At 41.2% G+C, this 14846-nt stretch overlaps 1 protein-coding gene across 1 annotated transcript in view; it reads right to left on the bottom strand.

Moving 5' to 3' along the window:
* Positions 1–2535: 2535 nt before the first annotated feature.
* The window catches only part of LAMB4 (laminin subunit beta 4), a 74731-nt gene continuing 62420 nt past the window's right edge, over positions 2536–14846 (bottom strand). Inside the window, exons 27-33 of the mRNA XM_043547133.1 lie at positions 14048–14251; positions 9641–9785; positions 6995–7202; positions 6079–6217; positions 5595–5771; positions 4420–4573; positions 2536–2675 (exon numbers count right to left, since the gene is read on the bottom strand). Of these exons, the coding sequence (XP_043403068.1) occupies positions 2536–2675; positions 4420–4573; positions 5595–5771; positions 6079–6217; positions 6995–7202; positions 9641–9785; positions 14048–14251 (1167 nt within the window). The remainder of the gene's footprint in view (positions 2676–4419; positions 4574–5594; positions 5772–6078; positions 6218–6994; positions 7203–9640; positions 9786–14047; positions 14252–14846) is intronic.

Here is a 14846-nt window from a genome sequence, read left to right as displayed (position 1 = left end):
AGATAAGGAATATTTCACGCAACACCCCAGCATTAGAACATGTAAAGTTAAGAGCCTTTTATTACTGCAGAAAGTTCTGAATTCTGTAAATATTGGTGTGGTTGCAAGAGCCTGGGGTTCATTTTAACACTCAGCGCTGCTCTTTGCACATGGCAGTAGCCATATAGGCCCTTCAGAAAAACTGAACAAAGTAGATAATGGGATATCCTTTATTGGACAAGTGAGGTGAGAGGTAACGGTAGTAATTTTAGCCAAGTTAGAACCATAGTTACCACACAGAGAAGACAGAAATTTATAGAGGGGTTTGAAGTACTGCCTGGTAATACCAAGCACTGAGACTGGGATTTTCAAATCCTAGGATTTGGAGGCCTAACTCCCTCCAGATCCTTTGAATATCCCAGCCTGATGCTTTCTCTTTCCTGTGCTTAGTCAACCCTGTAACCAAAAAATAAAAAAAAAATCATACCTTGTGTCTTATATTCTAACATTCTTTTCATGTTCTTGTTGAAAAAAAGCAAGTCTTAGCATGTTAAAACTGATTTTCTGGAAATGCTGCATCAATGGAGATATTAGGAACCACAGAACACAGATTTTCAAAACTTCATAGTCCTTTATATTCACTATTTAATAATAAATATTATCAAAATGTATTTTGTTGCACTAATAAAAAATGTGGGCAATCGCCAGTGGCAAAAATAATACCTCTCAGCATTCATGAATAGTAACCAAACAAGCTGTAGCTTATAGAGGTATTGATTTCAAATTCTGTTAAGATTGTACTTTCATTGCAATGTTAGTACTTTTTTAAAACACTGATTCAGTTGTAGATTAATTAGAGCTAAACGGGTCTTTCCCATCTTGGATCAGAGCTTTGAGATGTGGGTTTATGAACCCCAGGAGTGGGTTGAGTTAACCCTCAGTATCTTGTTTGACCATTTAAGTGCCACACCCTTTGTGATATATTTCACTAGGAGGGTGGTGAAGCACTGGAATGGATTACCTAGGGAGGTGGTGGAATCTCCATCCTTAGAGCTTTTAAGGTCAGGCTTGACAAAGCCCTGGCTGGGACGATTTAGTTGGTATTGGTCCTGCTTTGAGCAGGGGATTGGACTAGATGACCTCCTGAGGTCTCTTCCAACCCTGATATTCTATGATATAGGGCCCTGCTCCACAAACACTATGATCAGGTGTACACTACAAACTTGCATTGCCATAGGCGCTTCTGTAGCTCTTCTGGTGAAGATGCTCTAAGCTGATGGGAGAGAGCTCTCCTGTTGGCTTAATAACTCCACCTCCACGAGAGGGGGTTGCTACATCAGCGGGAGACACTCTCCCACCAACATAGCGCTGTCTACACAAGGGGTTAGGTCAGTATAATTATGTCACTTGGGAGTGTGGATTTTTCACACTCCTGAGCAATGTAGTTATACCAAAGTAAGTGTAGCGTAGACCTGGCCAACCAAACATAAGTGCTCACTAGGGACTGCTCCGGTAGTAACCACTATGCCTGGTAGTGTTTGCAGAATCAGGTGCATCATTGGTTTTTATCGCTATGACATCTTTATTATACAGCGCTGTAACCTGGCTTTTTTCATGTGGATTAGATACATTATATTACACGAGCTTTTGATCAAAACATTTCTTTAACCAAAGTTAGTGAATTTACAACTTATTCTAGTCACATTGGAAAGACTGGATTTAAACATCTGTATACAGCCACCTAGTGTGTGAGAGGAAAATTGCAACCCATCACCTATGTCCTTTAATAGGCCGATGCTACATGAGGATACCTTCAGTGAACAAACAGGCTGCATGCTTCACTGGGCTGAGCAAGGCTTGCTCCTCCCTGCTTTGTCCCAGCAAAGGTGACCAGATTTTCGAAGTGAATGCTGGGACCCCTGTCATGGGGGGACAGGGGTGGTGGTGAGGGTACATAGGAGACAGTTCTGCTTAGCATTCAGAGGATGTGCATGGGAGGGTGACAAAGAAAAGGGTGCCTTCAGCCATGCAAACTCTCCATCCTCTCACTTCTCAGCTTCCACATCACCCTGTATAATTTGTCACTCACACACCAGAGGGCCATTGCACAGGGGTGAGTGGAGGTTCACTGAAAGGCCTGGTGGTGATGGTAGGTTGTCAACAGGTGACAAACCTGGTAGCGAATAGTCCTTGTGGTGTGACCGTATCCTTTGAGGCTGTTACCTATGTCACTGGGTGAGCTACATTCAGATTCTCCCCTTTTCACCAAGAGCAGCTAGTGGGCTTACTGCTGGGAGTGTCTGTAAGAGTCAGCATGAAAAACAGCCCCTGCTAACTTCTTCAAGTATTTTATTAAAAGGTTTTTTCCTAGTGCCATGTAAGTTAAACTGGACTAAAAACCAAGAGAAAGTTAGATGATTCCATGTATCTAAGTACTGTACACAGCACTGGCGTAGCAGAATACAGCCATTCGATTCTGAAAAGTTCAGAAAATGGTAAAAACAGAGGCTTGAGCCAATTTCCATTGCCATTTGAGACAGGATGTTTTACCAGGTCCTAACTTTTGCAAGTAGCGTATTTGTTTTCTTGCTCAGTAATGTCCTTTTTTATGGCTATTACTTGATCCTCTAGTTGCTTTAGTTGATCAGCCTTATCTTGTTTAGTCTGATTCAGATCTTGGAGCTTCTTTGCCAAATCTGAAAGAAGAAAGTAACATTTAATGATGCATTTATTGTTGTGCAAGTAAAAACTGCAGAACTGTTAGATTCCCTTGGAGAAATGTGTGTTGTCGCTAAAACTATTTGACAAGAACATGTGTGTTTTATCTGCAGATTACAACAGCTTTCAAGATGTTTATTTTTCCAAGTGTGCTTTTATTGTTAGCCATTGTGAGTAAGGCTTTGTCTACACTACACAGCTTTCAGTGACCCAGCTATGCCGCTACAGCCATGCTGTTAAAAGACACACCATGTAGTCACTGTTTGTCGGCAGGAGAGAGCTCTCCTGCTGGCAAAAAACTTCCATCCCCTACAAGCAGCGTTAGCTTTATTGGCAGCAGAGCGCTCCTGCTGACAAAGCGCTATTCTCACTGGCACTTTTCCTTGACAAAACTTTTGTCTTTTTTGGCGGGGGGTAGGTGTTTTTTTAACTCCTCTGAACAACAAAAGTTTTGTCGGTCACTTGCCAGTGTAGACACAGCCTTAGTCTGTGGAGATTTTGTCTTGGTCAGCTGGTTTCAGTGGTGATGACTCAAACTGAGCGCTCAGCAGTGTAAAGGCTCACAGTCTGGCTCCAAATAACTCATGCTACTCTCCTTCATGGGAGTTTTATGCAGGTAATTCCACTGGCTTCTACGCAGTTACTCCAGATTTACACAAGGGTTGTTCAGAGGCCCCCAGTCTTTATCATGAAAACACGTGCAATGACGATGAATCAAAACTGCATTTCTTCATGATGTGCAGTCCTAAGAGCCCCATTGTCATGGTTTCGGGGCCTTTGGACTGGGGAATGCTCAGAGACAACAGAACAGGGGTATTTTTCTTCAGTGTCTTTTCTCAAGGTTTATTCCCCCCTGTGCTCCCCTTCTTACCCCCCATTAACATCCAAAAGAATTTACTCCCATGCTGGCAATTTGCTGTTTGGTTATTTCTATAGGCCGCTGAGCCTGATAGGAGCAAGCCCCGTACTGCTTTCTTTGAAATCAGTAATAAAACTTCCATATGTTTCAATGGATGCAGGATTGGGCCCAGTCAGTAGACTGGTGCTATGCACTCTGGTGGTTTGCTAGCGTGGGGATATTACTGTGATTTACTATTGACACACAGACTGTAATGCTCATAAAAGTCAAAAGCCTAATGCTCAAACAGCATCCCACCAGCATGTCCCAGCCACTTGGTGTTTGCAATCAGTTGTGCTTTACAGATGTACACAGAACCCATCAGGACAAAAGAGTCTCATCTTACAAGGTGCCGAATAGCCTCACCTCCCGTTGGCTCCGGTGGAGCTTGTTGTATTCCACCCCGCCCCATCCCAAATTTTCACCACTTGAATAACTTTTCCCCATTCCCCTGGCAAACCTGCTGATTCCAATGGGAACCAAAGGTGCTCAGCACTGGGCAGGATTGTGCTTTCGGGTACAATGTTGCAAGCGGTGTGTTTTTAAATCAATTCAGTAAAATTGTTGCAAAACCCTGTGTGGACACTCTTACACTGATTTAAACTTGGCTTATAGCAGCTTGTGTTAGAAAATGTACAGGCACAAGCTAAACCAAGGTAACGAGTTTGAAACTGTTTGCAGTAGTTTAACTATGCTGGTTTTTAAAACTGATTGTAGGTAAGGCAGTGCACTGTGTGTGTAGACAAGGCCTTCAGGTTATATTTCCGTCTTTCAGCATTTTCATATGTATTTCACTGCTGGGCACAGAAATGAAAGGGGGACACCTGTTATTCTTTTGATGTTTTCTTCAGTCTCTTCAGCCAGTTTCTCTGCTGCTTCTTTCAGCTGCTTCAGTTTCTCTAACGTTTCTCTGGGAAGCCCTTTCACTTTTACTTTTTCTTGCAGAATGGTGTATTTTCTCTCAAGGTTGGTAAATTCCTGCAACAACAAAAACAAACAAAAAAATCCCACTTTATTTTGTGTAACGACGTGCCCTGTAATTTATTTGACCTACGAAGAAAGCAGAGATTTTTCTACCTCATTTACCGCTCCTCTCTGAATCACACATTATGTCTTTAATTCTTTTTAATCTAAAACTCACTCGGGACAAATATGCATTGAATGAAGCCCTGAAAATGCAAAATCCAGCAGAAATCAAAATAAAAACTATCTTTCCTGTTGAACAATCCAAAATAAAGAGAGGATAGAGCTGGATAATAAATATAATTTAAGCAGGATTTTAAAAGATTGTGTTATTCCTAGTTTATTTCCCTTTATTGATTTTGGGTTTGTTTCCATTTTAGACACAAGGCTCAATTCAGTTTTAATGAACTAGGCATAGCATAATTTTTACAAATTTGGTTTTATAATATTGACTTTCTAGCTCTGGGCCTACTTGGTTTTGGTTCCTGTGAAGGTTGCAGTTTGATTTCTGCTGGATTTCTTGTAATGTGGAGGCTCATTCAGTGCATACTTTGGCTTTTGATCTGTGGCTGTTTGTTATCCATACACAGAATTCTGGAAAATTGCTACTTAGTGGGTACTTAAGAATTTGAGCTATATTGAGCATCAAGGGGAAAAAACAAGACAGTTTTCTCTGAAGTCAAGTGTGTTAAATGCAAGGGACAAGACTGATACCTTCACTCACAATGAGTAGTACCTTGCCCCATGATGTAACGTACTATTCAATGAGAGTAAGGATATCACAGTCTGGCCCAAGATTTGTGTTTGTTTAAATTGATGTAAATAAACAGGACTATTGTTTGCTGGATAAGTTAAAATGGAGAGGAAACGCTTCTAATTCTGTGCAACTCTAAATTGGATGGCATAATGGAAAATTTAAATAAACCTTGGAAGGAGCATATATGCATATTTACAGTACACTTTTCATTAAAAAATAGTGCAAAACGTGGGAAAGACAGCGATTTTCTTTCTTGAATATGTGACAGAAATACATTACTTTATCTGTGTCCATAGCTTGATTTTGTGCCTGTTCTGCATCTGCTTTTGCATTTGCAGCCTCGTTTCCATTCATCAGCATTTTCTTCTGCAGCATGGCAATTTCATCTTCCAGCTCAGACTGTTTACCTGAAAAGTCCTTTAGTTCATCACTTGTCTTATTCACTTGATTCTCAGCCTATAGGAAAACAACCAGAAAGCCATACTCCCTTTATGCAATGTATAACTAACCTGCAAAACTCACCACTGAAGGATATTAAGGCAAACAGATTAACACGTCCCCTTTAAAGTGGAACTGGTGCCATATCTGGGCCAAAATCTGTTCACATTTACACTGGTCTAAATTTATAGTATCTTTGGGATCTTTGCATTGCAATCTAGGTTTTAGAAACAGGCTGTAATTTAAGTGAATTGCAAGAATCATAACATCACACAGTAAATGGATAATAAACTAAAATCATTGGCTATATTGTACATAAAGATACCTGTGAGATTTTTGTCTTAATTTCTTGTATCTCTCCATTTAATCTTATGAAGGTGTCTTTGGTTTGTCCTTTCGTGCTTTCAGCTTCCTTCAGGTTATTTATCATTTCATCAAGAGGTGGCAGAGCTTTTGCTGCTTCCCTAAAATAAAAGTAAATAGTTGTGTAATATTGTTATGTATAAACACAGTAAAAGGCATCTCCTCAAATCCCTTTATACCCCCAAACCCAGAAATGCATTACTAGTCCCCTGGTTCCTTGAGTCCAGCATTCACCAGCTCTTCCAAAAATCTAGAATTGCTGGTCCCAATGGGATGGGAAAGCAACCCATCAAAAAGAGAAATCAACATGGACTTGAAAGTTAAGTTTGGGGTGTGTGATGCGGCAGGCTGGCTGATGCTGTGCTACCATTCAGGAGGCCAAGAAGCTGAATACATTTTCCTCCTCCCCACATTCCTCCTCTGGTTGCGTATCACCATTCAAACCGCCCAATGACTGAGGTCCCAAATGAAGTGAAGAGCTTCCTTGGGTTGACAAGTCTGCTTGGCTAGTTCAGCAGGCAGAGCAGTCAAGATCTAGCAGAGATGTAGGCTCAGATCCTCAAAGGTTTTTAGGAGCCTAACTTCTATCAATGGGGATTAGGCGTCTAAATACATGAGAGGATCTGGGCTGTAGCTTTTGATGGTTTACACAGCTTTGCGTAGTGAGAAAGGTGTCAGATCATTACCACTGGAGAGAGGCCCCAGTGCAAATGAAAAGTAGGAACATGCTATAATGAAAGTCCAGAACTTTATTTGCTGTGTAGCCTTTCCACCTGCTGGCTGGCATACTGAGTGACTTCACTAATGAATTTGCCCTAGGTATGTGCACTGCAATTTCATTTAGATTTATCACATCAGTAAGAGAATATTCCACTCACTCAGCTTGTTTGGCTTCCACCAGAAGTTTCTGGGCATCTTTCCTTTGTTTATTTAACTTGTTCACATTTATTTCATAGTCCTCACAGTGTGTTACAAGGTTCTGGATTTTATCAAGCATATTTGTTAGCTCTTGTGGAGTCCTTGGAAGGTTTATGACTAGAACATGCTTTGCCACCTTCTCTATGTCTTCTGGAGGTGCACTTTCATCTTTAACAAATAGAGTACAGAACATAATAAGATGTACCTTTCTGCACAGTGCAATTTAAACATTGATACAGTGTCATATATGCTGAGTTATGCTGGCTAATAAAGTTGACAAACCACAGCAAGGAGGGGTCAAGCACTTGTTGTAGTGGAATGTTATATTTCAAGGTGCTGCTAATCTGTTGTCAGAGCAGGATAAAAATGGATTTGAGCCTACTCTGAACTGATGCATTAAAATTTGGGTGTAAAACTCAATCCCCAGAGGGCTCTAAATCATTGATGTTTGCAGTGTTGCTATAGCCGTGTCCCAGGATATTAGAGAGACAAGATAGGTGAGGTCATATCTTTTACTGAACCAGCTTCCTTCTGTTGGGCCAATAAAAGATGTTACATCACCCTCCTTGTCTCTCTAAATCATTAAAAGAAAAGGAGGACTTGTGGCACCTTAGAGACTAACCAATTTATTTGAGCATAAGCTTTCATGAGCTACAGCTCACTTCATCGGATGTATACATACTCTTTCCACAGTATGCATCCGATGAAGTAAGCTGTAGCTCACGAAAGCTTATGCTCAAATAAATTGGTTAGTCTCTAAGGTGCCACAAGTCCTCCTTTTCTTTTTGCGAATACAGACTAACACGGCTGTTACTCTGAAACCTGTCTCTAAATCACTGACACATTTGCTGTGTTGTGCAGAGCCCATTTCTCCCCCCATCCACCCAATCAAAGGGACACCAAGGGGAGTGTTGTGTGAACATGGCCACAGTGTTTGGAAGGTGGCTTTATAACACCTATCCAATGGTTAACAAGTAAGACTGTATGGAAATAAACATTTGAAAAGTTTGTGCAAATGTTGCAAAACAACCTACCAAAGATTAAACACTAGAAATGATAGTGGTGTGCTGTTCAGGGGGCACCGTTAACTCCTTCATTCCTGAAGGGTAATTTTCTTAGAAATATTTTACAACAAAGAACAGAAACAAAAACTAGTACACATGGCAATGCTCAGTGTGGCTGAGTTAACATTGCCATAGGCACCTTAACTGTTGTATTTCCTGCCTTTTTAATTTGTAAGTAAAACCAATTATGAATGATTCATTCACCGTTGCTATCAAGTAAACAAAATCTATGAATCACTAGGACTTATGCACAGTTTTGCCTTTATTTTTGATAAAGTAACTTAATTATCTCATTACAAAGGAGGACTCTGTTCCCAGCTGTCACTCCACCACAGCAGACTGGATGCTACTGGATTGCCAACCCCAAATGTTCAAAAATCGTAAGTCAAGCCATCAAAACCACAAGACTGACTTAAAAATCTTGAGAAATCAATAAAGCTGGGGTTTTTTACTTGCCTTCTGTGTTTGTTTGTTTGTTTGTTTTTTGAACCTTTAGGATTAAATTTTTTTCCACAGCGATGAGGGCTGGAAACTTTATTTTAAAATGAAAGCAGAGATTCTGCTGTAATCACTTGACTCCAGGTCTAGGGCTCTAAGAAGAACACCAAATATTGTGAGATTCACAAGGGCTGGCAACACTGATTCGGTGCGTTCACTGTCCTAGCTATTTTTAAAAAAGGAGAGGAAGCAGGTCAAGGGAGGGTGAGAGGAAAGTCCCCAGTTCCCTCCCTACCATGCAACAGTCAACCTGGTGTCTCTTAGTGAGCATGGAAAACTGCATTGTTAGGGGGTTGCTGGGCTTTATGCAGGTGAAGTGCAGAAAAGTGGGAGATGAAATGCAGCTCCCAGGGGGTGAGGATGCAGAGCAGAGCAGGGCCCATGCTTGTAAACTGGAGTTGCAGATGCTCTGCCCCACTTATGGCTGTTAGAGCTGCATAAATGTGGATCCTCCCCCCCGCCACCCAAGCCATCCTCATTGTCACCTTCTGCCAGCCTATTCAGGGCTGGGGGAATGTATCACTTTGTGTCCTGATTTCTGCAGGACTAGTGGGGGAAGGCTGAATGTGCCTTTTGCCTTCAGCTGGCAGCCCTGCCTATGCGGTCACTCCCCACGTGTGGCTCCCCATAGAGAACCTTCCATGTGGGAAATGCTCTGGAGCTTGTGGACATGCCTGGACCAACAATTAGTTGTGTAAGGCAGTAACCATCTGGACCACTTGCATCCATATGCTTAACATTAAGCCCATTAATAAGTCGTCACAGGACTGGGACTTAATAGATCTCAGGGAAATAGTCCAACATACTGATATGCCATAGGAGGGAGAGCTGTGTTAAACAGCATCACTGAAAGAGATTGATTGATTCAAGTCTAGACAGCAAATCAGACACATGTGTGCAGTGTGGCTCTTAAAGCTGAAAATGCCAGTGCATTTTGGGGGTGCCCAGGCTGAGGCATCACGTTACAGAGCAGAGAGGTAAATGCCATATGATACTGAAATACAGGAAGCAGGATACAAAGAAGAACTTTCCTTGCATATTTACCTAACAAAAAGTCTTTAACTTTTCTGATGAACTCCTTTGCGTTCTCTCTGTCAATTTCAGTTTGATTGTTAGCTTTCTCTAGTTTCCCATGTAACCGTGAGCCTTTTGTCTTGGTCTCTTCTGCCATTTTTCTGATGCTTTCAATCTGGAAATATTTTAAAATATAGTGTTATCCTTTCTAGGGTTTAAGTGTCATTCTTTGGCAAGCTTGGCTCCCATCGGGATATAGTAAAACAATACTTATAAAAGACTTCGGCCCAGCTTCTTGTCCTGTTAAACTGAGTGGGCGTTATAGCATTGACTTCATTTGGACCTTCACCAAAGACGACATAACATATTCTTTCCATTTTCAAAGACTGTTAAACAATTATTGTTTTGAAGGCAAAAAGTGTCTACTGTTAAAAAACGAGATGCTGCACTTCACTCACTCTTAAAATGATATGGACATTCAGGCTGAAGGAGGGGAATATCTAATAATTGCATCTACTCCCCCCCTTTCTGCTTGGAATCAGTGTAAAATGTAACATTGTTACATTTATTATTAAAATTATTACATAAAGGATGGTGCCAAGGCCAATAGGTTTAAAATATGCCTTTAAAAGTTGAATGTTTCCCTCAATACTACATTCATAATCGTTTAGGGCTGGTCTAATCTTAAAATGCTGCAGCAGTGCAACTGCACCACTGCAGCACTTCAGTGAAGATGCTACCGACACCGCTAATGGGAGAGATTCTCCTGTCAGGATAGTTACTCTGCCTCCCCGAACGGCAGTAGCTGGGTCAATGGGATCATTCTCTCATCAACCTAGTGCTGTATTTAGGTTGGTTTAACTGCATTGCTTAGGGCTGTGTATTTTTCACACCTCTGACAAGGTAGTGATACCAACCTAATTTCCTATTGTAGACCAGGCCCCAGTTGACAGTTTTATTTTAATTAGCTATATTTCAACAGTTTTTTAAACAGCAAAACAGGTGTTTGTTTTGCTGGAGGCCATACTGTGTTTAGGTGAAACTTCTATGTACTGGTTCTCTACAATCCAGGGAGAGAATGCTTCACACGTGTTTCAAATAGATTAATTAATCCTCACAATTTCCCTGTAAGGTACTGTAAATATCACCTGTATTTTATAAAGTAGGAAACCGAGGCCCAGAGAGGTTAAAGGGACATTGTCAACCTGAAAAATCAAGTTTCTGTCTGAAAATGTTGGACCTATTATTGTCACAAGTATCACCTAAGATTATCAGGATTGAAAGAAACTAGTAACGAGAACAAATTTTTAATATTTTTCCACTTTGTTTACTGTGCATTTAACAGGATTTTATGTATAGTCATTTTCACTGTTTTGTTGCATAGTTAGCAAGGGAGACCTGGCAACTGAAGAGATCCTTATAAAACATCACAGGACCAGAACACTTCATATTTGTAAAGACATTTTTAAAAGTGAAAGACAAACTATTTAAAAAGAGTGTGCCTTCAGAGAATGGCTTTTTAAAAAAAATTACTTGTGAACTTAAATTAACTTTATACACATGAGGAATCCCATTGATATCAGTGAGCATGCAGTGTGACTTATTCAGGTGCATAATGTTAAGCAAGTGGTTAAGTCTTGGCAGGATCAGGACCAATGTCTTGCAAGGTCACCTGTCAAGTCTGTGGCACAGTCAGGAATATAATTTAGCTTTCCTGACTCCCAGTCCTGTGCTTTAGCCACTAGATGACATTTCTTCCTTGATGTAAAAAGGCACATTGGGACAAAAAAGAGGTAGATGTTCACTTTAGAAGACAATGACAGCACATCAACATTTTTGCCACTGTTTGTAGTATTGTGGGCAGATGTTGGCCCCAGAATATTAGAGAGACAAGGTGGGTGAGGTGATATCTTTTATTGGACCAACTTATGTTGGTGAGAGAGACAAGCTTTCAAGCTACACAGAGCTCTTCTTCACGGCTGGGAAAGGTATTCAGAGTTTCACAGCTAAATACAAGGTGGAACAGATTGTTTTACATAACTAATGAACACATATTGTGAGAGATCATTCAGAGTAAAGTGGCCCATTAACAGCTCTGCAGTCATAGGACAAAAAAGGGGAGTTATTGGGTTACAGATTGTTCTAATAAATCATAAATTTAATGTCTGCTGGTTTGATCACTATCTGGTGGTTGGATTTCAGGGACTGCATAGCTGTCCTCCTGACAGTGGAGAGATTGTGGTAGATGTGATGTGCCAAAGGCACCACTGTAGTTCCCAACCATGATGACTATGTTAAAGAGGCCGACTGACAACTCTCCAACACCATCTACTATAAGGAACTCAAAGACCATCCCACAGCACAATTTACATTTGTGTGTGAAGATATCACCAAATCTTTTCCTAAACAAATCCAAAAGAAACTCTACAAACTTCATCCCCCATGACTACACCCCAGGGACCTGCTACATGCTTGCCAAGATATACAAACATCAACACCTGGCACTCTTACTGAAGGAATCTCAGGACTCATCAGATCATCCTCAAACCACTCACCACACAAAGGGCCAGCTTCCTCCAGAACACAACTGACTTCCTCCAGAACCTCTGCAACATTAACAGTCTCCCTCCAAACACCATCATTGCCACCATGGATGTCACTTCCCTGCACAGCAACATCCCTCGCAATGACGACATGCATCACTGCCTCCCTCAAATATCTACAAACAATGGACAACACTCAGCTATCCACCCCAAACACGTCACTAAACCCATCCATTTCATCCTCACCCGTAACAATTTCACATTCAGCAACAAATACTGTGTCCAAACCATGGGAACAGCCATGGGTACTAGGATGGCTCCCCAAAAGGGTCACCTTGAGGAAGAATTTCTGAAAACACCATGAACCCTGTGATATACCTAAGATACATCAATGATATTTTCATCCTTTGGACAGATGACCTAACTTCTTCAGATTTCCACCACAGCTTTAACAACCACCACCCATCCATCCAACACTCTATCAAACACTCCTGCATCAGCATCAACTTCCTGGACACTACAATCAGCTTCAACAATGGAACTCTACAGACAACTGTATACAAGAACCTCATGGACCACCATGCCTACCTTCAAAGATCCAGTAACCACCCCAAGAAATCTGTCATCTACAGCCATGCCCTCAGATACCACAGAATATGCTCCTAGGAGGAAGTCCAGGATACAGATCTTAGCACACTTAAAATTGCCTTCACCATATAAGGACACTCCACAAGACAAGTAGATCGCTTCAAGAATGGGCCACTCAAATACCGCAAAAGAACCTGCTTCAATACAGAAAAAAACAACAACAACTTTTGATCAAACACACAAACACACACCCCCACACACACCTAGTTGTCACCTTCCACCCCACACTGGAACCCAGATGGTATATTATTAAATAATTACAACCAGACCAAATTATACTCGACTGGGACCACATCCTGAAATCAATCTTTCCCATCTCCTCTTCTGGCCTTCAAACATCCCCCCAACCTCAACAATCTCATCATCAGAAGGAAGCTCCCCACAGGCCAGGACCCACCAACTCAGAGCAGCACCAGAGCCTGCCATAACAACAGATGCAAAACCTGCAGACATCTCTCCATTGCTATAACGATCAATACCCCCCACAAAACACCTTTCACGATCTATAGGTCCTACATATGCCTATCACAACGTGTGGTATACCTCATCCAGTGGATTAAATGCCCTAATAACAACTACGTGGGTGAAACTAGACAGTCACACAGAAAAATGATAAAACACAAAAACACTGTATCACTTGCGAGGGAACACTTGTCACAAAGCAGTCACTTTATATCTGACCTCTCAGTCCTTGTCCTCAAAGGAAACCTTCACAGCATGAGACTTGGAGCTTAAAATCATAACTATGCTAGACACTAAAAGTTCTTTTTGCTGATACAGACTAACATAGCTACCACTCTGAAACTAAAAATCATGGTCTTAATAAAGACGGCTTATTATAACAATCTGTAAACCATTTACCCTCCCCTTTTTTTGTTCTATGCCTGCAAAGGTTTTAATGGTCCACTCTGAATCCTCTTTCACAATATGTGTTAACTCCTTATGCTAAACGATCTGTTTCACTTTGTATTTAGCTGGGACACTTGGAGAGCCTTTCCCAGACCTGAAGAAAAGCTCTGTGTAGCTCAAAAGCTTGCCTCATTCTCCAACCGTAGTTGGTTCCATAAAAGATATTACCTGATGTACCTTGTCTCTCTAATTTTGACACTGTCCCTTTTATAATAAATTGTGCAATTACCTTCTGGACATGACCATTTGGATTAGTCAGATTCTTTATCTTAATTCCTGCATCACATTTGGCTGCCAAATTATTCCTCAGAATACACTAGATTCGGTTATACAGCACCTGATTTTCAGACTCTTGTAGGTGTCTGGTCAAATTATTTAACAGCATGTCTGTTTCTTCAGCTTTCTTGACTGTGTTTGTAGAAAGAGGAAGAGTTCCATTACAGTTTGGGCCACCACATTGTTCGTTTCCATTGCTATTTCGACATAAAGCTCCCCCACAAGCTGTTATAACACACGGCAGGTTTCCTGGTAGCCCACAACTCTGCAATAAAAGCACGTTAATGGCAAGAAGCAACACGTGTTGAGCTTTTCAGGATTCTGAAATGTAATACTGGAGCAAGGAAGAATATTTGACATTTATAATGGCACTTTTCTCCTAAAGGATCCGAAAATACTTCACAAAATACAACGCGACTGAGATGGAGGCATCTCTGGGATAGTGGGCAGTGAGCCAGCTGACACACACTATATAATGGTTGATGAAGTGGGGGAACCTTTTGGACAATGACAACAGTGAAAACAGCTAGTCTTACAAAAAGTGCTGTGGGATGCTGAGGCTCTGTGTACTGTATAAATGTAGTCATGTCAAGGAATGCAGTTAGAGCTGGCTCATCCCCTCGCCTGGTTACATCTGTGGTTCACTTCTGAAGTGTAGGCTGAACCTTAACTATGTGAGTAAAGCCATGGCCTAACCATGAAACCATAGGTCTAACTGAGTTATAAAACATGGTTAAGATCCAATCTATGTTACAGACTGAACCATGCTTGTAACCAGGCTAGACAACAGAACTGTAACCAGGTTCTTTGACATGGCTTTATCTCATATGACCTTTAGACAGGGCCTTAATGTCCATACA

Source organism: Chelonia mydas, chromosome 1 (assembly GCF_015237465.2).
Source record: "Chelonia mydas isolate rCheMyd1 chromosome 1, rCheMyd1.pri.v2, whole genome shotgun sequence".
NCBI lineage: Eukaryota > Metazoa > Chordata > Testudines > Cheloniidae > Chelonia > Chelonia mydas.
Note: the sequence above shows the minus strand (reverse complement) of the source record. Positions and strands in the feature narration are given on the sequence as shown.